The sequence below is a fragment of the Miniopterus natalensis genome, chromosome 5 (genome assembly GCF_054644295.1).
Source record: "Miniopterus natalensis isolate mMinNat1 chromosome 5, mMinNat1.hap1, whole genome shotgun sequence".
In the NCBI taxonomy this organism is placed as follows: domain Eukaryota; kingdom Metazoa; phylum Chordata; class Mammalia; order Chiroptera; family Miniopteridae; genus Miniopterus; species Miniopterus natalensis.
This window is the reverse complement of record NC_142085.1, coordinates 11,950,670-11,973,405: the sequence shown is the minus strand read 5'-3', so window position 1 is coordinate 11,973,405 and position 22,736 is coordinate 11,950,670. Positions and strand designations below refer to the sequence as shown.

Below are 22,736 nucleotides of genomic sequence, written 5' to 3'. Positions count from 1 at the left end.
TCTGTTACAGTTAGGCTGTGTATGTAGGTATCAAGTTAAGGAAGGATCCTTTTACTGCTATTTAATTAAAACTTAAAAAAATAAAAATGATTGTATAAAAAGGTATTTTAACTTTTATTGTGCTATTTATATGACTTTTTTCTCCTTTGACCTTTTAATTTGATGACTTAATTATTTTCGCTAATACTCTTCATCCTTTTGGAATTGACCCCTTTTGTCATTATCCTTCTGCTTAAATCTGTTTTCCAATACTTTACATTGGATTCCCTCCCCCCCATTTATACTGATTTTTGTTCTGTTTTTTTAATCCCCACCTCAAGGATTTTTTTCCATTGCTTTTCAGAGAGAGTGGAAGGGAGAGAGAAGAGAGAGAGAGAAACACTGATGCGAGAGAGATGCATCGATTGGTTGCCTCTTGCATGAGCCCTGACCAGGGCCGGGGATCAAGCCTACAACCGAGGTACATGCCCTTTGGCCAGAATCAAACCCAGAACCCTTCAGTCTGTGGGCTGACACTAACCACTAAGCCAAACCGGCCAGGGCTATACTGATTTTTGTGTGGTTGTGGTCACATCTTTGTGTTAGGGTTACATTGGTTTCATAGGAAGCAGAAAACTACTTTCCCCCTGTACACAGGAATAGTTTAAATATTGGAATTATGCGATCCTTAAAGTTTTGAAGAAACCTGTCCATAAAACTGTTTGGAGCTGGCATATTGGGAAGTAAGGGGTCAGGAATACATTTGGGCAGGTGGGATAGGTTATTTTCTTAGTATACTTTCTCCTATCGAAATCTTAGATTAAATAAGTATATCAGATAGGTTCTTAGACTCCTTGTTTTCAGTGCTTTTGCTAACATTGTTAGATTCTCTGGTTGTTTCTGGAGCAATACAAAAAAGTTAACATAATTAAAGTTAGCAGAATTGAACTTTTATCTTTAGAAAGGCCTACTTGCAAAGTTGTCCCTTGTCTGGCATCTGGAACCTTGGATTTTAGAAGGTTTCCTGCCATTTATTGTTAAGAGTGGCTCATTTAAACTGTACAAACCAGTATGGTTTATATTGAACATTGCTTTCCTTCTTGGAGTCTGGAATTTTGATGCAGGCCGGGCAAGGGCTACCTACACTTAATAGCCTCCTGTTAAACACCCTGGGTGTTGAGTCTCTAGCAGACTTCCTGGTTGGCAACATTGAACAGGTGCTGTCAGCTTTGTGGGGGAATTAAGCATATCCAATGTAACTCCACTGGGAGCAGACCCTTGTGTTTGTTTTCCCTCAGACTTTGCTCCATGTGCTTTTTCAAAACCTTTTTGATTTTGCTCTGTATTCTTTTGCTGTAATAAATAAGCCACAAGTACAACCATATTCAGAGTCATGAGAGTCTATTTTGTATGACAGCCAAAATTGTGATATTAAGTGGCAAAGTTAAAAATAATACTGAAAAAACCCCCAGTGTAACCATGGCATTACAGGTGTGGAAACAATCTCATGGAAGTTAGAAAATTTGTCAAAGAACACCTATGTTATTAGTGCAGAATAAGTTTCAAAGATTAAGAAACAAGTCAATACAACAGTTTTACCCCACAAACTTAAATGTTTTTCCAATTTTATCTATCAAATTAAAATTGGTTTAAAAAAAGTTTATTTGTATGTGGTTTCTAAAACATGCTTTTTTATTTTATTTTTTAAAATTTATCTTTATTATTGAGAGTACTACAGGTATCCCATTTTTCCCCCCAATTGACCCCCTCGACTTCGCTCACACCTCCTCCCCAGGCCTTCACCCTGTTATTAACTGTGTCCATGGGTTATGCATATATGCATATAACTTCTTTGGTTAATCTCTTCCCACCCTCCACCCCCCCTTCCCTCTTTCCTTTGAAATATGATCATCTGTTGCATGCGTCAATGTCTCTGGATCTATTTAGTTCGTCAGATTCTTTTGTTCATTAGTTTCTTCTTAAAGAACACCCTTCAACTTTTCCTGTAGTGCTGGTCTGGTGGTGATGAATTCCTTTAGCTTTTTCTTATCTGTGAAGCTCTTTATTTGACCTTCAATTCTAAATGATAGCTTTGCTGGATAGAGCAATCTTGGTTATAGTTCCATGTTTTTCATCACCTTGAATATTTCTTGCCACTTCCTCTGGCCTGCAAAGTTTCTATTGAGAAATCAGCTGACAGTCATATGGGTGCTCCCTTGTAGGTAACTAACTGCTTTTCTCTTGCTGCTTTTAAGATTCTTTTTGTCTTTAACCTTTGGCATTTTAATTATGATGTGTCTTGCTGTGGGCCTTTTGGGTTCCTCTTGTTTGGGACCCTCTGTGCTTCCTGGACTTGTAAATCTATTTCTTTCCCTAGGTAGAAGTTTTCTGTAATTATTTTTTCAAATAGGTCTTCAATTTCTTAGTCTCTTTCTTTCCCTTCTGGCACCCCAATAATATGAATGTTGGGCATCTTGAAGTTGTCCCAGAGGCTCCTTATACTATTTTCATATTTTTGGATTTTTTTTTTTCTTTTTGCTCTTCTGGTTGAGTGCTTTTTGTTTCCTCATGTTCCAAATTGCTGATTTGATTCTCAGTGTCCTCTACTCTACTGTTGGTTCCATGTAAATCATTCTTCATTTCAGTTCCTGTAGCTTTCATTTCAAATTGGTACTTTATTATGTTATCGATTTTCTCAGTTATTTCTCTAACAGTCTGCTTAAACATCCTTATAAACAAAATTCTGAAGTCTGTATCTGTTAGCTTGCTTGGATCTATTTCATTTAGTTCCTCTTCTAGAGAATTTTTCTGTTCTTTCCTTTGTGACATGTTTCTTTGCCTCACCATTTTGGCTGCTTCCAGGTGTTTGTTTCTGTGTATTAGATAGAGCTGCTGTGTCTCCTGGAATTTGTAGAGTGGCTTTGTGTAGTAGGTGTCCTGTAGGGTCCAGGGGCTCAGCCTCCACAGCCACCTGAGCTGGGCCTTCCAGGCACTCCCCTGTGTGGGCTGTGTGCACTGTCTTGTTGTAGTTGAGCCTTGGTTGCTGTTGGTGTCACTGGGAGGAATTGACCTCCGGGCCAATCAGCTGTGAGGACCAGCTGCAGCTACAGCCAAAGAGCTGCTGTGCTGGAGACACCTTTATGGAGCAGGATTTAATTCAGTGGAGCTTTGGTGCTCACCAAGTGCGCCCCTTGAGTGTCACTCGTGGATGTGGTAGGGTTGTAATCCACCGTGGTTGAGTCTGACCACCAGGTGCACTGTCTCTGGGGCCTCCGGGGAGATGCAAAGTCAGCCTGTGCCAGTGCCTTGCCCAGGGCCACCCAGCATGAGCTACACAGCAAACTGTAGTTGGCTGCTACTTGTGCTGGGCTTGGCGTTGTCCAGGTGAGGCCAACCTATGAGCCAATGCAGGCTGCTGCTAGTGCCAGGCCTGGGGCCACTTATCAAGCCATATGGGGCAGCTGCTGCTTGTTTGAGAGATTTTAGGAAAGTCCTAAGCATGAGGCTCCAGAGGCCACTTGCATAGAAAAGCCCCTGGAAGTGGCCTGGATGAGTTGCAGGTGGGGAGGGGCGGGGCCTCCGGGAATCAGGGGGCGGGGCCAAAGGTGAGAGTCAGGTGCTGGCGATTCAAATATGGCGCCTGCCTGCCTGCCGTATGCAGGGAGGACTCGCCAAAGGAGCCATGGCCTCTGCCAGCCCTTCTGCCTGGGAGGAAGCTTTCCCTCCAGCTCTCACCCCAATTTCAGGCAGGTTAGTTCCTCCCCGAGTGTCCCAGGTCCTTTCAAGCTGCTGCCCGGCGCTGGGCTCAGAGGGAGCGTGTCTGAGTGAGTCCTTGCGTGGGCCCTTTAAGAGGAAAGCCTGGGACTCCCGCAGCCTCTGAGACCCTCAGCAACAGTCCCCGCTGGTTTCACAGCCCAGAGTTGTGGGGGGGCCTGCTGTGGGGCTGGGACCCCTTGCTCCTCCAGGGAGCCCCCACCACTGAGATTCCCTCCCGGGTTTAACCCGTGGCACCGGCTGTGGGCCCTCGGTGAGTCTCTGATTCAGTCCCAACCCGCCCGAGTCTCCGCCCCTCCTACCGCTCTCGGTGCTGCTTCAGGTCCCTGGTTGTGGGGTTTCTGTGCAGCCAGATTTCAGGAGGCTCTGAGTGAGGGTGGCTCTGTATTTTAGTTGTGATTTTGATGTGGTTGCGGGAGGCGGCGGGTGCAGCTGTTACCTACGCCACCATCTTGTTTCTCCTAAAACATGCTTTTTTAAAAAAGCCAGCAGTGGACCCAAACTATGACTTTGTAAATAAGCTGTAGCATTAGGTGAAAGTATTTTCTGCATACAAGCTGTCACATTGGTGACGTGTTAGCACTGTTTGCCTCTTTGCAATAAAACTCAAAATGGAATCATATCCCAAATGAACTTTTTCAGCTGGTATTTACTTGTGTATTTGTGCACCTGAGTGTGGGTTGTGAACCTACAACAGAGCCTAAATCAGTGGCTCTTTTCCAGGCTGCTCATTAGAGTCGCTTCAGAATAGTGATTACACATTCCAGACCAATTAAGCCAGAATCTCTGATGGGTGGGGCTCAAGCATCTTTCTATTTCATTTTAAGCTCCTTATGTGAATCCAATGTGTGGCAAGCTTATTGAGAATCACTGGTTTAAAAAAACTTAAATGTAAGTCACGAAACCATAAAAATCCTGGAAGAGAACATAGGCAGTAAAGTCACAGACATCCCATGTAGCGGAGTTTTCACTGATAACATCTCCTAGGGCAAGAGAAACAAAGAAAAAATAAACATATGGGACTACATCAAACTAAAAAGCTTCTGCACAGCAAAAGAACACAGCCTCAAAATACAAAGGAACCCCATGGTCTGGGAAAACATATTTGCCAAGGATGTATCTGATAAGGGGCTAATTTCCAAAGTGTACAAAGAACTCATATTACTCAGCAAGAAGAAGACAAACAACCCAATTAAGAAATGGGCAAAGGACCCGAATAGACACTTCTCCAAAGAGGACATGCAGATGGCCAAGAGACACATGAGAAAATGCTCAATGTAGCTAATCATCAGAGAGATGCAAATTAAAACCACAATGAGGTATCACTTCACACCTGTCAGAATGGCTGCCATCAACAAACAACATGTGCTGGCGAGGGTGTGGAGAAAGGGGAACCCTAGTACACTGCTGATGGGAATGCAGACTGGTGCGGCCACTATGGAAAACAGTATGGAGGTTCCTAATAAAATTTAAAATGGAGCTGCCTTTTGACTCAGTGATTCCACTCCTAGGAATGTACCCTAAGAATCCTGAAACATTAATCAGAAAGAATATATGCACCCCGATGTTCATAGCAGCACAGTTTACAATAGCTAAGATCTGGAAACAGCCCAAGTGCCCATCAGTAGATGAGTGGATAAAAAGCTGTGGGACATTTACACCATGGAACACTATGCAGCTGTAAAGAAGAAGAATCTCCTACCCTTTGGGACAGTATGGATGGACCTGGAGAATATTATGCTCAGTGAAATAAGCCAGGCAGAGAAAGACAAACATCACATGATCTCACTTATACGTGGAATCTAAAGAACTTAATAAACTGATGAACAGAATAGATTCAATGACATGGAAGCATAGATGAGACTGACGAATGTCACAGGGATGGAGGAGGGTGGGTGGGTGAAGGGGGAGAGAGTAACCAAGGAATTTATATGCATATATGCACAACCCAAGGACAGGGACAATGGTGGGGAGAGGGACTGAGGAGGGGTATGGGACGGGGTGGAACGGGTCATCGGGGAGAAAAAAGGACATCTGTAATATTTTAAACAGATAAAATTAAAAAAAAAAATCACTGGCTTAATTAAAATTCTTTCCATATGCCATAAAAATAGTGTTTATTCCATACTAAGTGGTTATTTTCTATACTGGCAATATTAGCTTTATGTCTCCAGTTGGAAAAGCACAATTAAAATGTAAATTTAGCAAAATGTAATTGTATGACTAAAGTACAGATCTAGAGAACCTACTAAGATGATATTTACATATGTTGTATTAATGTTTATTATGTGTCAGTTAAGAATTACACATTTACTTTTGAGCTATTTAACCAAACGCCAGTCATTGTGCATCAAGAATCATTTAGTCAATCATTTGAATCTTGCTTATGACATAAGAGAACGTTATAGCAGAGAATATACTCACTGGGTGCAGGTGCACCTCATTTTATTATACTTTATTTGCACCTCACAGATGTTGCATTTTTTACAAATTAAAGGCAAGAACCTCCACCAGCAAGAAGATTACAATTTGTTTTATTGAGATACTCACTTTATTGGTGGTGTGCAACTGAGGTATGCCTGTATATGCATTGCATCTTTTCAGCTGTAAGAGTGTCAGTTTTGTTCAGAGCCATGCATCATCATTGAGGGAAATACAGGGTATCCCTCAAAAATGTATACACACTTTAGTAGCTGATAGCTCAATTTTGAAAATGAATTGTATCTTAATAAACACTGCCTTTATAATTATTAAACTGTGTGTATACATTTTTGGGTCCACCCTATATTAGATAGTGATATGAGAGTTTGTGTTGAAGAGGAATGGGATTTTCACATCAGGTACAAGTCGCTTTCAGAATTTCATGGCTGATACAGGAAATGACCATGTTATTTTGAACATTGGTTGGGTAATCTAACCAGAAACCAAAACAAAAAACTAAAGCATTTTGAACCTTTGTCTAGTTTACAGTCATCCTTGGTCATATATTTGGTCCTATGGCTCAAAGGTTAAATCCAGCGTTCTTCTGTGAATAGTTATTGGAACATAGCCATGCTCATTTATTTACTTATTGTCTGTGGCTGTTTTTGGTTGAATAGTATCATGACAGACTGTATAGCCTGCAAAGTCCCAAAATATTTACTCTCTGCCCCTTTGCAGAAAGTTTGCCAACTCCTATGTTAGACTGTTGTATCACACATTAGATGGTTGATTCACACATGATTTGCTGACACTCCTTAGATTGATCCTCTTAAGCTGGATTTGGTCTTTCATACGCAGGAAATTGGGGGTGATTCTGCTTTTAGGGCTTTCCAATAGAGGCTGCAGTTGAGAGAAGGGATTTGCCTTGGCAATGAGTAGCATGCTGTGAGCTGCCTGATGCTCCTACTATGAGGGACTAGGAGCTTGTTTACTTACCTGAGGTGGGCGCCTGTTTGCCTAACTCGCCCTCCATGTTCCTCTACATCACAGTCATTGCTGTTGCTCCCTCTCTCGGGGATGGTCATGGAGTAGCAGGTAACTGGAGAACCTGGATCAGGAGGATCTTCCATGGCAGTCTCTGGGGATAAACACCATTTTTCATACACTTTGCTAATAATGCATCTGGATGTGAAAGTTTAAAGATTAGGAGTAGCTTAACCTTCAATCCTTCCTGGTCCAAGCGGAGAGTTCTAGGTGTGGAGGGCTAGTGGAAAGAGCATATCTGGCTCAATACCCTTAGTCTCTAGTGCAGCTGGCTCACCTCTGAGCTACTGGCCACATCACCTCCAGCACGTGAATGCTAGTGAAGGCTCTTATCCACTTGCTAGGTTACTTACACCTGAAAAATCAGTACCTGCAAATATATTAAAGATTTAAGAATATAAACATTTTTAACTTTTGAAGCACATAACTTCCTTTTCTAATATGTGAAGATATTAATTAAGCTTTGGCTTTTTGATTTTCAGTTAACGTGTATTGAAAGGCATTGCATACAAAAGCAAGGGAGTGCCTGTAAATGAAATTAAATGTAATGATGTCCTGGTAGACCCAGGCCATGCGATCATTACAGCCGAAAGTTTGGGCTAGAAGTTAGTCTTGAGAAAAATATTTGGGGTTATTCCTTTTTTGAAGGGGATTATGATGCTTGCTATAAATTTTCATTAATAAATGTCAAATTATTTTTGTGAATACAGAAGATTATAGTATTTTTTATAAAATATTTAAGATGGTTTTAGACCGAAACCTCTGAAAGTATTTGAAATGTGATGATTTAGTTTATTCTTTGTGATTTAGGTCTAGATCTACGCCCAAATGCCTTTCTGCTGGGGATAGTTAGTTATACCCAACCTTATTAAATCTGTCTGTGCTAAAAGAGGAATTCTTCTGGTGGTTGACTTCCTTTTCCTGAGGTAACAAGAAGTTAGGGACCTGTATTTGGCACAGCATTTTAGATTGTGATATTTCTAAGTGCTGCTAAGGTTCGAGGACCCTGGCATTTATTTTTACTTTCCTAGTGTGAGAAGGCAGTGAAGGCAGTGTGTTAATGGAAGCAGGCTGAATTGCTTCCCACCGAAAACGGGTTAATGAAGATACCAGTAAAGATAAATCTCTCTCGTGTGAGTGTTGTAAAGTACATTGTTTAAATTTTCACTTAGCTATGTTTCTGGTATGTGATTTTTAAAAAAAATATGTTTTTATTTATTTCAGAGAGAGGAAGGAAGAGGGGAGAGAGAGAGAAACATCAATGATGAGAGAGTCACTGCCTGCCTGTCTCCTGCACACCCCCTACTGGGGATCAGGCGGGAAACCCAGGCATGCACCCTGACCAGGAATTGAACTGTGATCTCCTGGTTCATGGGGCAACGCTCAACCATGGAGCCACATCCGGCTGGGCTGGTATGTGATTTTTTATGTGTATTCCCCTCCCCCTACTAACTTTCATTCCTTTTTTATCCTAGATCAGCGACTATTATCAATTCTACAAGATGAGTAACAGCCACCCTCTTCGCCCCTTTACTGCAGTGGGGGAAATCGATCATGTGCACATTTTGTCTGAACATATTGGTGCCTTGTTGATTGGGGAAGAATATGGTGACGTCACATTTGTTGTGGAAAAGAAACGTTTTCCTGCCCACCGGGTAATTTTAGCAGCGAGGTGCCAATATTTTCGGTAAGTCTGTTATACTTTCTGAATATTCAAGTTAACTTGTGGAAACATTGTTATTTTTTACTCTATAAAAAATATGTAACATAGCATAACAAATAATAGCAATCCTTCCATTCAACATCTATAAGAATTTTATCTTTGTAGACTTTTTGTTATTTTTTGAAAATCACTATTTTCTTCAGAAGTCATTTTAGAATTATAGGGTAAAAAAGGCTTCTCAGGCTAGACTGTACCTGATCCACCAATTTTCAAGATCTCAAGAATATTTCTTAGGCTGGATTATTAACCTCACCTTCTCACCATTAATCACTAATGGGAAGTTAAATTGATGTGTTGGCATGTAGGCTTCTCATTGTACACACACGTGGCCCTCTGGGCTTGGTAATAAACTTGAATACCTCTTAGTTTCAGGCTACTGAGATCCAGGACCTGTAGGTATCCCAACAGATCTCTCTCTAAAATAAGGAGTTTGATAACCCCAAATTAAAGGAAACAAATATTTACTGAGACCGTTTCATAGTTATAGTAGAACTAAAACTAAACAAAATATTTATGTATTTAATTAATGTAAAGATTGTACTTATATGAAGCTATTATTTGTTACTCAAACCCTTAATTTCCAGGGTTATAAATGTTAAAGTGAGCTCTAATTACTCTGTGTTATACCTAATGTTAATTAAAAGGGAGTCATCACTGAATGATAATGTATCTTTGATAAATCTATTGGTCTATATCCATAAAGTCATTGATTTGCCTAGGAAACTTGATATCTAAAATTGAGATGCCGATGGCTTAGAGAAAAATTTGGGTACTTTCTAGTGAAAACTGCAGTCTGAGTTTTATAATCAGAAAAAACTGAGACAGCGAAATAGCAACACCTAGAGTCACACAGGAAAGTATGTCTCTAAGAAATATTTACTACTGAACGAGAATTTTATAGTGCTTTATAAAAATTTGTAGAACATTCCATCTTGTACATATAAAGTGCCACTGTAGATGAAACGAGGAGCCTAGAAAAGAGAAGAGTCTGTTAAGAGTTCTTGCTAACACTCTCCTATTCTTCTTGCTAATGGCCTTGGTTTCGTCATTATTTGTTCCCAGCCTCTGCACTTTTTGTGTTTCTTTCCCATTTCTTACTTTTGGTCCACTCACTACTAATAAAGTGTTTTTTGAAGAGTCCATTCTTTATTAAGTCAGAACTTTCCAGCTTTCTGTTTAATATTTGTTAATAGTTTATACCTTACCCTCTTTCAAAAATAATTTGAGACAACTATATGTAGCTATCCTTTAGGTGATCCATTTATTAAAAGAAACTCAAATACTTTAAAAAAATTGAAGATCATATTGAATGAGTGGAATATACTCCCCTCACTTGTTGACCTTGTTCTATGTCTTTTTGTGGATGTTGTCTGATGGCTCATGAGGCTAAACTAAGAGTCATTACCAGTGCTGTCTTAAATTCTCATTGCTCACACCGTTCTCTGTGCAAAGGTAGATTAACTTTCAGTAGTTGGGAGAGTCTTTACTAAGTGTTGTCATAGAGCCTGTCAATTCCCAGATAAGGACAAGCTGACTTTACAGGAGGGAACTTCCCACAGTTGGGGTTTATATTTAGGATTCCAAGGAGCTTCATCAAAACCACTTCTAAAGCATTGAGAATCCATGTAAACATCATGGGTCATGCTGGAGTAAGTCTTGGTGAGATCTTCCCAGGAATGCGTTTTTAATCTAGCAATTTTAAAGTTGTGGTTAGATGTTCTCTGGATTAATGAAAACCTTCAAGGGTGTTTTTAGGCAGAGTATAACCCAGTGAAGAGCTCTGCTCAGGATATTCATGACTCTTTTTGCTGGGTGGTTTCAGCTATTTTCCTGAGCCAAGCAAGAATGCTGGATCCTGGGGGAGGGTGAGAAGAGTTCCTGGCAGGTGTGGAGGGAACCTTTGAACTGCTAGTCCTGCTCCGAGAATGTTAGGAGCAGGGGGAATATCTATTTGCCCCCTTATTCTCTTGCTTTCACTTTTACGTGTTTTCTTTCTCTTTACTCTTCCTTTTCTGCCCTCCTCCCTTGTCATCCTCTGGCTGTCCCTTCTTTTCTGATAGAGTGAAAGTTTAATTGGTTCATATTATTTCTCTAGAGTAATAGAGATAGAAATTAAAATTCATTACTTGACTGAATTGTCTAGTTTTCATTTTTTAGATGAGTAGATAAGCAATAATATGGGGATTTTTTTTTAATCTGACAAATACTGAAAGACAAAAAAAATCAAATCATCCATAATTCCATCACCAATTTCAATTTCCTTTTTAATTTATAAAGTAACAATGAAAGTCCTTTCCTCCTAACCATCTAATCCCATTCCTCAGAGACAACCACTGTTAACAGTTTAATATGAATTTCCCCTGATTTTTCTCAGTATAAATAGATATACCTGTATATATACCTATGTGCATACACATACAAGTATGTGCTATACATTTTTTTACTCAACACATGGATCTGCTCTGCAATGTAACTACTATCTCCTGGACATCTTTCCAAACAGTATATATTGACCTCCCTTGATCTTTCTAATGGCTGCATAGAATGTATATATCAATTTTTTCCCAGTGTTTCCATTGTTTCAGTATATATTCATCATATATATATATGTTTGTCTTTACAACCATGCTGTATTATGTCTCTAGAACTGTGTCAAATGAGATCACTGATTTAAAGGGTATGCATCTTTTAGATTTGAAAAGATATTACTTAAATTAGTTTCCAAAAAGGGGTACCCATTTATACTCAAAGCAGTGCATGAGAGAACCTATTTATTGCTTTTGCAGCATTGAATGTAACAGGCTTTTAAATTTCTGCCAGTCTAACAGGGAAGAATGGCACCTGGTTGTGTTTAATTGTTTTTATCTTATTATATCTTTTCTATCAAGTTTTACTTTTTTTATTCCTCACCCAAGGATAGTATTTCCATTGATTTTTACAGATGGTGGAAGGGATGGAGGGAGGGGGGAAAGAGAGAGAGAAGAGAGAGAAATATCGATGTGAGAGAGACATCAATTGGTTGCCTCCCGCACTCGCCCCAACCAGGACCGGGGATCGAACCTGCAACCTAGGTATGTGCCCTTGATCAGGAATCAAACCCCTGAGCCCAACACTTCAACCACTGAGCAACATCAGCTAGGGCTATAGAGTTTTCCCTTTTTTAAGCTGTTTTATTGGCCTTTAACATGTTTATATTGATTTCACTATTCCTCTCAAAAGAGTACTTTTATCACACTGGCTGGTTTGCCTCAGTGGTTGGAGCATCAGCCTGTGGACTTGAGGGGTCCCCGGTTTGATTCCAGCCAAGGGCACGTACCTCAGTTGCAGGCTTGATTCCCGGCCCTGGTCTGGGCATGTATGGGAAGCAAACAATCGATGTGTCTCTCTCACATTGATGTTTCTTTCTCTCTCTCTTGCTCTCTCTCTCTCTGTCTCTGAAAAGCAATGGAAAAAATATCCTCAGGTGAGGATTAACAAAAAAATTTAAAATAAAATAAAATGGTGCAACCCATTTTCCATAAAAAAATTTCTGTGTAATGAATGTCTATTACATATCTTGAGCTTTCAGGGTATTTCTTTAGTCCAGTTGTTTATAGACTTAATTCAAAATAGCTTGTAAGTTATTTCTCTTGGTTTCTTTAGAGAACTTAAAATGATCACTTCTTTACTGGAATGTTTATGTCATTAAACGAATTTGTGTTTGAATAATGTTGATAGCCACGATTTCATGATTTTGTAGCAAATCTTATTTGCGGTGTTTCTCATGCATTTCTTCTCTGACGTGCAGAGCATTGCTGTATGGCGGAATGCGGGAATCGCAGCCGGAAGCAGAAATCCCTCTCCAGGACACCACTGCGGAAGCCTTCACGATGCTGCTCAAGTACATCTACACTGGGCGGGCGACACTGACGGATGAGAAGGAGGAGGTGCTGCTGGACTTTCTGAGCCTAGCTCATAAATATGGATTTCCAGAGCTAGAGGATTCTACCTCTGAGTATCTCTGCACCATCCTCAACATTCAGAATGTCTGTATGACTTTTGACGTTGCCAGTCTCTACTCATTGCCGAAGTTAACTTGTATGTGCTGCATGTTTATGGACAGAAATGCTCAGGAGGTGCTCTTGAGTGAAGGCTTCCTCTCCCTTTCTAAGGTGTGTCACTGTCTGCAAGTAACTTTCAAGCGTGCGTTGTTTTATTTATATCTGTACAATAGAAATTCAGCAATGGACTAAGAAAAAATGAAAGTCGAAGGTGTGGAAGGTCTGTCTAGCCATTTTCCTGTTGCTTCTGAGACTCCAGATCATATCAGAGAAGGGCAGATTGCTACTGTTTTCTTTTAAGGTTCTTCTGGTAAATTCCATGTGCAAAAAAGACTGTGATGCTGGGTGGTTGTTTTTAAATGTGGTCTTGCATACTGCTTTTTGAATTTGTTTTTTGTCAATAAAGAGAATACTGTATTATGAGAGGGAAAATTCATAAGGGAGATCAGATGTGTCACTAGATGTCTTTAAGTTACTGTTTTGTTTTTCTGGCTCAAAATTCACTATTAAATGGTGTTTTACACTGAACAATGGCTAGAGCAAAAGTGTTTTTCACAAATCTTTCTCTGAATCCTGGTGGTTGTCTTTTCTTTCCCTTTCTGTGTTCCTTCTAGGACCTGATGATTTTGAATGAGAACACTTACTTGAAAAGCTACGTCTTGTTCTGAGTTTAAACTATGGTTTTATTATCCTACTTTATTTTTAGAGGCAAGGTCTTTGAGGGTTGCACCAGTGTTGCTGGAGGTCAGTCTGAAAATCTGAGAGCCCAAAATATGGTAGTGCAGTAATACTGTGACAGAAAAGATTTTGAATTTTAAAGGCCAAATGTACCTTACTGATTCATAAATGTAAACTCTCCTGAAGAAAGTGTGTGGAAAGACAGCCCCTCACGTTGGTATTTATCTTCTTTTATTAAAGATGGGTGCAGATGTGTTGGAAAGACTGCATGTTTGAGGTAGTGGTACAGGATGTGCACAGCTATTCACATAGCCATAATGCACAAGAGAATATGTGGCAGAGAATACGGAGAGAAGGTGGTCAAAAAGAGTCAGTTGTTTACATGTAACAGATACTTGTAGTTCTGTTGTATAATGCACATGGCTGAGCTGCATAATAACTGGAATTTCGTCTTGTTATCCTTTTCAGACAGCACTTTTAAACATCGTATTAAGAGATTCATTCGCAGCTCCCGAAAAAGATATTTTCCTAGCCTTGTTAAACTGGTGTAAGCACAACTCAAAGGAGAATCATGCAGAAATCATGCAGGCTGTGCGTTTGCCTCTGATGAGCCTCACCGAACTGCTCAATGTTGTGAGGCCTTCGGGACTGTTGTCTCCTGATGCCATTCTGGATGCTATTAAAGTTCGATCAGAGAGCCGGGATATGGACCTCAATTACAGAGGCATGCTCAGTAAGTACCTGTTCATCCTAATCTCACCAAAAATTTTGTTTGCATCACATGACAGTCTCAGCTACGAAACTATAGTGCAGGTGTCCGTGGAACGTATGGATATGAGAACATACAGCTCTGCTTCCCATGGAATGCCTTTCCCTGTCATCCTCCTGAGATTGCATAGCCATGGTAAATTCCCAAAGAGGCATTTCTTGCCATTCTTGGACAGATTTCTCCAGCTGTTCCCTAGAATGTCAGAAATATTTTCCTCAAAAGCCTTTTCTCATGTGAAGACCTTTCCTCCCTTTCTCCTTCAAATCAGTGCTAAGTACATGCTATGTCATTATTTTAGGCACCATGAACATGCAGACACTAAATAATAAAAATAGCTAACACATATGTGGAATTTCCAACACTCATGTGGCGATTTTTCTTAATAATAAAAATAATAGTAATTAATACTTATAAAGTGCTTAACAGTCCTACATGATTATTTAATTCTCACAGCAATTATTTGAGGTGGGTACCATTATTGGTTCTGTTTTACAACTGAGGAAACTGAAGCACAGAGAGATGAAGTAACTTGCCCAAGGTCACACAGAAAGATTTGTGGAGCTGAGAGTCAGACCTATGTAGTTAGGCTCTAGAGGCTATGCAGTTAACCACTAAACTATGTTGTATAAGTGCAAAATATAGTCTCTGCCTTTGATCCTTTTAATTTCATTGTGGAAATAAGACATACCCCCATGAAAAGTTAAATACAACAATATTCAAGATGGGTACACACTCTGAACTTCAGAAGAGGGTGTGACTTGGAATGATTAAGGGAAATTTCATGGAGATTATAAAGCTTGACGTGATCCTCGGCTTTTGATTTGAATGGCATCAGGGTGGGGTGCACTTCAGGTGGGAGGACTGGTGAGTTTAATAGACAAGAGGTTAGAGCGTTTGAAGGACTGGACAGAAGAGCTTGACTGGTGTAAAAGTCTTATGTTGATTAATAACAAAGTCTGTAAAGGTTAGCTCAGGCAAAATCATGCAGTCTTTGAGACTAGAATGGGATTTTGCTTATGCATAGTGGGAAGCTGATTTTAGAGATTGGGAGAGGCTTGAGTACAGTGGTGGTTTTGAAAGATTGACCCACAGTGCTGTAGTTGATGATTTGGAATAGGGAAAAACTGGATTCAAGGAGACCAGTGAGGAGGGTATGTAACCTGTGCACAGTCGATACAACTTTAAACTAGAGTGGTGGCAGGGAAAATGGGAAATAATGGATTAAAGTTTAAGGGCAAGGAAGGGAGAGGCAGAGGTGGGTGGAGGTCGGCAAAGGGAGGTGGAGAAAGGGGGACACCTGCAATAATGTCAACATTACAAACTTTTAATAACAATAAATATAAAGAGATATTATTTTAAAAATTAGATCTTGGTGATTCAAGTGATTTAAACTTGAAGATTATGTTTAGGAGGAAGTTACCTTATTTTATCAAATCTAAGAAACTAGAAATTCTGAGGCACCATTGTTTTATGCACCACTAAGAAAGGAAACAATATTGCCAATTAAACCATGACACACCCTCATATTTCAGAAATGATAACATTTGAAAAAAAGTGTGTCTTCGAATTGATGAAATATAGTACTTTGAAGACCTTGAGTTTGTTTTTAGTCTTATTGAGTTTGAAGTTTTCTGGGACATACAAGTTGTAAGTTTTTTCTCATGTTAGTCATTTCCCTGAGCAATCTTTTCCTTGACTGTGGCCTTAGACACTCTCTTGAAATACTGATTGATCTTAAATAGGTGTCCCAGCGGGCTTCTCTCCTAACTCATCAGATTTAAATTTCTTTTCACTGGGCACCGAAGAGAAAGCATAGGTTTTGGAGCCAAATTTGACTTCACATTCTGAATTATTCACTTACTAGTTGTATGACCTGGTATAAAATTACATGAGGGATTTTACCTTTAATTTTATATCTCCTAGTATTGTTATGAGAATTAATTGAAATAATGCTCACAAGTAATGTGTTTAAGCTATATATAGGAAACCATTGTTATCGTGTAGGAATTATCACATTGTTTTAAACATTTTTGTTTACTTATATTTAGTCCTTGATGGCAGAGATGATCTTTGTAAACCCTCTTGATCTTTGTACCCTCAACTTTTAACGTAATAGGATATAGCAGATACTTGGTGAATGAATTCAAGGAAAAATGTCCAGTAACAGTAGAAGCAGGTTACTGGTGTTTAGGAAGCAGTCAAAGCTGGTGAAACCTGGGCTAGAGCATAGAGAAAGAAGTAAAGATCAGAGTCTGTGATGCAGAGAGTCCTATAGGCAGGGGGCTGAAGGTAGAGAAAGAAGAATTAGAGAGGTAGGAAGAGAACTGGGAGAGGGTTAAAGAAGCCACAGAGGAGCGAGCTGCTTTCTACGTGGAGAGGGAGGCCAGTGGTATCTGGTGGTGCTGGGAGGTCAAAAAGAATAAGACTTGAAAGAGAACTTTTGGATATAAATGGTGGTGAGTAGTCTGGACTGAAGCTTGGCTAAACGGAATAAGGCCATGGGCTTGAAAATATGGTAAATACAATGTGTGGACCATCTGCTGTGTGAATTGGAGTGAAAGGTTGTAGAGAAATAGTATAGTAGCTCCAGGGAACAGGTCGGTAGAGGTCTGGGAAGGGATTTGGAGGTGCTAGAGAAGGATACTAGGTAAAGTGTGGGAGGGTAGAAGGGGGAGAGGTAACAAGACAAGTAATATTTGATTTCACTGATTTTGAGAGAGAGAGAGAAAGGGAGGGAGGGAGGGAGGAATAGGGGGAGAGAGAAACATAGATTTGTTGTTCCACTTATTTATGCATTCATTGGTTGATTCTTTTATGTTCCGTGACTGGAGATCAAACCCGCAACCTTGGCCTATTGGGATGATGCTCTGACCAACTGAGCCACCTGGCCAGGGCCTAATTTTAGACTTTCTGAATTCTCACTGTTGGATCCTCTTTTATAAGCCTTTTTTCCCTTGCCCTAGTTTTTTATTTTATTTTTTATTTTTTTATTTTTTTTATATATATCTTTATTGATTTCAGAGAGAGGAAAGGAGAGAGAGAGAGAGATAGAAACATCAATGATGAGAAAGTCATTGATCATCTGCAGCCCGCATCCCGGGCATGTGCCCTGACCAGGAATCGAACCCCGATCGCCTGGATCCTAGATCAACACTCAGCCGCTGAGCCACGCCTGGCCGGGCTCCCTTGCTCTAGTTTTGATTTGAGGTACTGATAGTGCCCCGTACCTGGGTGCATTATAGGGCTAGGCTTAGGACATTGCTGCAGGAGTATGGAGGTGCTTTGGACATTTCACATAGTTACTGGTAGCCTGGAATTGATCAGTTGCTCAGTACAGTTGTCAGACCTGGGTTGTAATAAACCCACAGAGTTACTGTGAAAGGGAGTAATCAGCTGGTTGAGGGACACCCCCTTCTCAAATGACATACTACAATTATTCCTCTTAAATGTTAAGCTCTTTATTTTGGAATAATTCAGAGGGAGCTCAAGGAAAAGATTATACAAATGTTTGGGAATCTTTTATCTAACTTCTAAACTTAAGAAGTGATGAAATAGCAGGCTGTTTTTCTGACTTTTTAATTATATGAATAGTAAAATCAGTAATATAACTACTAAGGAAGCATATCACTTTCCCATCCGATCCTAAAAAATAAGTTAGTTATTTTCTAAGTAAATGTTATCCAAACATTTATATCATTACTTCTTTCATCAGATTTCTTTACTGTTAGTGAAAAAAAGGGTCTAAAATTTCAGAACTGTTCCTGAGGTTAATTGTTCTGGAAAGATAGTTCAGCTTATTTTGAAATTATTGAACAAGTTTTTTTGTTCTTTCCTTGTTGTGGGTTCTTTGTCTTTGGGGACTTTTCATGAAATGTAGACAGGTTCTTTATCTTGAGACTAGGGATTAATATCTTTTTTCTAATCCTTCTTCTTTTAGTTCATTACTATTGGTTACTGAAAGGTTTAATTCTTAGAGCTGCATATCCTGAGGTTTTTTACCAAATTACAGTGATTTTTACCCCCTTAAAAAAAGAGGACCCAAAAGATGTTTTAACTCATCAGTGATGGTTAGTCTTTCTGGGAAGGTGGTTTAGGCTAGTTTTGTACATATATAATGAATATTTGTCTGTACACCTGGGAAAAGGGAATTAACTTTTAATGATAATATTTTCCCCTTAGGGTATTTGAGTTACTTGTACGCAGACTATTCTCTTAATGTTTAGTTTTGTCTTAGCTGTAGAGGTATTTATTTCTGCCCTGGAAGTTAGTGCTTTTTCTATTCAGATTAAGTTATACTTTGTTTTGCTTATCTCAGGTTTTTGACCTTGGGAGAGAGAACAGTAAATTCTTGTTTCTTCATATTTACAGCAGGGTTTATATCACAATTTCCATCCTCAGGATTTTCTTTTTGAGTAAAAGTCAGTCTGTTCATAGGACTGCTTATTGATTAATATATAAATGTGTGTGTGTGTTATAACTATTCCTGCAGCTTCCAGTAACTCAGACCCATAGAGTTTGCCACTGTAATATTTTAATTGTTGCTTTTTGGCCTAGACTCCTACTGGACTGAGCTTCTTGAGGGCTGTAATTATGTCTTTTCACTTGTGTTTTTCCAGCACCTAGCACAGTGCCTGAATTTAGACTTTAAAATAAATGAGTGAGTGACTGAATTTATCCCTTCCTTCTAAACTAGAATTTAAAATTTGTTTCACCATCTCATAAGGACAGCAATAACAATAATGAGCCATTTATACTTTTAAAACTCTTTGACTTCTATTACAATTGTATCTTCCCAACTATAGTGTACAGTATCTTCATCTGTAAACTAGGGGTTCACAAGTCACCTCTACTGAGTATTCCTCTGTGGAGGCTGTTCGTGTCTAATAGGAACTCTTGTCTCCACTAGGTGGTGAGCTGCTAGAGGGCTGAGTCCATCACAGGCACCGGCACATAGAATGCAGCTTAGGAATTTGTTTTTCTTTAAATCAGTAGGATGAAGGTCCCTTTCAGCTCTTATATTTTTCCATTCTTTGATCTTTATGAGTAAAGTTACTGAGTGAAATTGATGCCTGAACTGGAACCAGAGTGCTGGTCTGACTCACGAGGCCAGTGCTCCTTAATAAGAGTCTCCAGCCTGGGTTATTTTCTGTTTCTATTTTGTGATGTTTGAGACCAGTACTGTGCAGTGTGGAACGGTCTGCAGAGAGTGGAGATAACGGGAAAGTTAAGGTGAGACAGGAGTTAAGGAAGTCGTATGTGATGCTACACTATTTGGAAGGGAGGGTCCATCATTCTTCAGGGAAGTCAGGTAGGGGAGTAGAAGATGATTTAGGGGACAGAACTACGTAAAGAGATTGCAGTCGGCAGAGAGCTGTGTGAATCCAAAGGATCCGTCGGGTGAGCAACTTCCTCAGCCTAGATGTGATAGCGAGTTCAGTAAAGAATGGCAGTGAAAGAAAAACACAAGATAGTTAACCCAGCCCCACTCAGATTTAGGGGGAGGTCCTGCTCCATTTCTCCTTAGTTTTTCTTTCTGGTAATTGGCTTGTTTCTGCCTAGCTGTGAAACTTCAAAGCTTAATTTTCCCCCTCAATGCTTGTAAAATGCATCAACAGTGACAAATGTAGAGAAAACTATTGTTATCTATAGCTCCTTTAATCCCTACCACCTGTAGTTTTTGAGAGCTTATTTCTCTACTGATAGGCAAATATAAGCAGTTAGAATATTTATGGTTTGAATTATTTTAGTATGACTTGAATTTTCTCATGTTTACCTCTTGTGTTAAATTTATCATTTAGCTCTATATTTTGTATTTTTATCCTGTGAGATACTCAGATTATAGTTACCGTGAGAGAATTTGCATTGTGTAAATGTTTTCTATTTTGAAGTGAAAGATACTTTCAGGGAGTCTATGTCAAGAACAGTTAGAAAAGTTCTCAAGTACTTGTGAAATAAACTTCAAAAGATGACTTAGATTTGTGGTAGAAGTTTCATTTCCATTTTAGACTTTTAGTTATAGTCACTTGAAGCTTGTGCCTAGTGTGTTATTCCTAGCTTGGTAAGTTTTAGAGATGAAGAAGCTTGTGTTTAGAGAAAATCAAAGGGTAGCATAGTTTCTAAATCTGAAAGCTCGAGTTTCCCCGTTTGTTGTCTTGGCCTTGACTAGAGGAGACAGTTGGTGTCAGAATTGGAGGAGATGGTTTCAGTGGTCAGCAGAACAAACTCTGGGCCCCACCTCTCATACTCAGCAATAAGGGGTTATTAAGGTTTCTTTTTACCAAGTAGTGGCACATCACTGATACCTGAAAAGCACAAATTTGAAGCTTTTGTTTGTTTGCTTGCTTTATAAAGTGCTTCATCTCTAGATTGGAGGCATCAGAAGGCAGGCCTCCTAGTTCACTGAGCTAGTCCCAGACTCTCACTTGGTACCTGGTACAGAACAAGTCCGCGCAAGTGTTTTTCGATCAGATTCTTTATACTTAGTACTTTAGCGTATATTATTTGTAGCATAATCTTCACAGTAATTCTGTGGGTGGGTTGGGCAAAGTGTTATTTTTATTTTTATATTTATTTATTTATTCTTTAAATATATTTTTATTGATTTCAGAGAGAGAGATACATCAATGATGAGAGAGAGTCATTGATCGGTTGCCTCCTTCACACCCCCAGCTGCGGATCGAGCCTGCAACCCGGGCATGTGCCCTGCCCGGGAGTCAGACTGCGATCTCCTGGATCCTAGGTTGATGCTCAACTGCTGAGCCACGCCCGGCCAGGCCAAAGTGTTATTTTTAGATGAGAAAACAGATTCACAGAGACCAAGAGGCCTCTCTTGTGTAGTGGGTGGTAAAGCCTGAGTCTCAAACTAGGTTTTTTCACTTTAAGTTCAACTTTAAAAAAAAGAATCATACTTTCCTCTGGGTCGTAGGTCACCTTAGAGGGAAGAGGTTAGAAAGAGGGGGTGGAAAGTATGTTCTTCCCATCAGAAACCACTCATGAGGGAGGTGGCAGAGCAGGGCCGCTGGAGACAGAACTTCCTGGGTTCTTATTGCGGCTCTGATACTGGCTGGTGGTGTGACCTTAGTCAAGGAAGTCCATCTAAATTTCTCCTGCGCCCACTTCCCCATCTTCAAAGTGGATGTAGTAGTAGTAGTAGTAGTAGTACACTTCAAAGGTTGTTGATGAATAGTAAGTCAAAGGAATTAATAAAGTTTGTTAAATAAATGAAAAATAAATATGAAGAATAGTACAATTACCATGAGCTAATAGAATTTAGGAAGTTACAGATCTGTGGCACTTAAGCTTCTGGTAGTGAGAAGTTGAGCGTGATCAGGTTTTATTTTGTTTTGCGTCAGAGTTGCCTTAGTCTTTGCAAGTTAACTGAACCCACCCCAGTTGCACTCATTATTGTCAACTGGAGCCATTCTCTTACCTGTTTTCATTTGAAATTTTTTTAAACCCCACATTTCCCAAATGATCTGCAAGAATGAATTACCCCATTTCCCTAAGAGCCTAATAATGGCTCATACTTTACCCTATTCAAATCACATAGCCCAGATGTATACATACTGTGAGACTACTCTATATTTACAGTGTGTACACTTGCTTAGCTCTCTTATTATTGTGTTGCTTTTTAAAATATGGTTCATAATAATAATGGCAGTCTTTTTTAGAGTTTACTATGTGCTTTGCAAATATCATCTCATTTAATCCTTGAAACAAAAAAAAAAATGGAAACACCTGGGAGATAGATATTGCCTTATTGAGAAATTTAAGTTCAGAGAAGGTAACTTCCCCAAAGTGATATACTTGATTAAAGGTAAAACCACTATTTAACCTCTGACTTTGAAGCTCAAGCTCTTGACATCTATTTTATGCTGCCTCTGGCCTCTCCATGGAGAGTGTTGGTTTTAGAATTGTTAGTACCTGGAGGATGGGTTTCAGATCCGTGAAGCAAAATGTGCACAGAGGACTTCAGAGTCCTAGGGACAATGGACACTTAGTAAATCTGCTGTTGGAGAAGGGAGAGTGTTTAATTATAACACAATACTGATTTTGATGACAGACTGAATTTTCATTTTTAAAAATACTCAACTGAAGTAAAAATATATCTTCTTTTAGACATATTTTTGTTTTTTAGTAGATTGTTTGATTGCTTCCATGTATGACCAATAGCTCTGCTGTATTGGAAGCTCTCTTTTTCTGTTGTTGAAAGATCAGATGTCTGATCTTTCTGCTTTGCTTTATACATTGTGTTCAGTCCAGGTGGCAGGTACAGGTCATCTTACATGCTGTTTTAGTCCCATAGATA

At 39.5% G+C, this 22,736-nt stretch overlaps 1 protein-coding gene across 3 annotated transcripts in view; it reads left to right on the top strand.

The window, feature by feature from the left end:
• BTBD9 (BTB domain containing 9) overlaps positions 1-22,736 on the top strand; it is a 403,351-nt gene that overhangs the window by 46,173 nt on the left and 334,442 nt on the right. For 2 of the 3 annotated variants that reach the window (XM_087817373.1, XM_016223702.2), the window contains exons 2-4: positions 8,694-8,905; positions 12,729-13,092; positions 14,128-14,392. In XM_087817373.1, coding sequence (XP_087673499.1) covers positions 8,721-8,905; positions 12,729-13,092; positions 14,128-14,392 — 814 coding nt within the window. In that variant the 5' untranslated portion in view covers positions 8,694-8,720. Of the gene's footprint in view, positions 1-8,476; positions 8,632-8,693; positions 8,906-12,728; positions 13,093-14,127; positions 14,393-22,736 lie in introns of those variants that run through there. The other variant, XM_087817372.1, reaches the window with a different exon arrangement.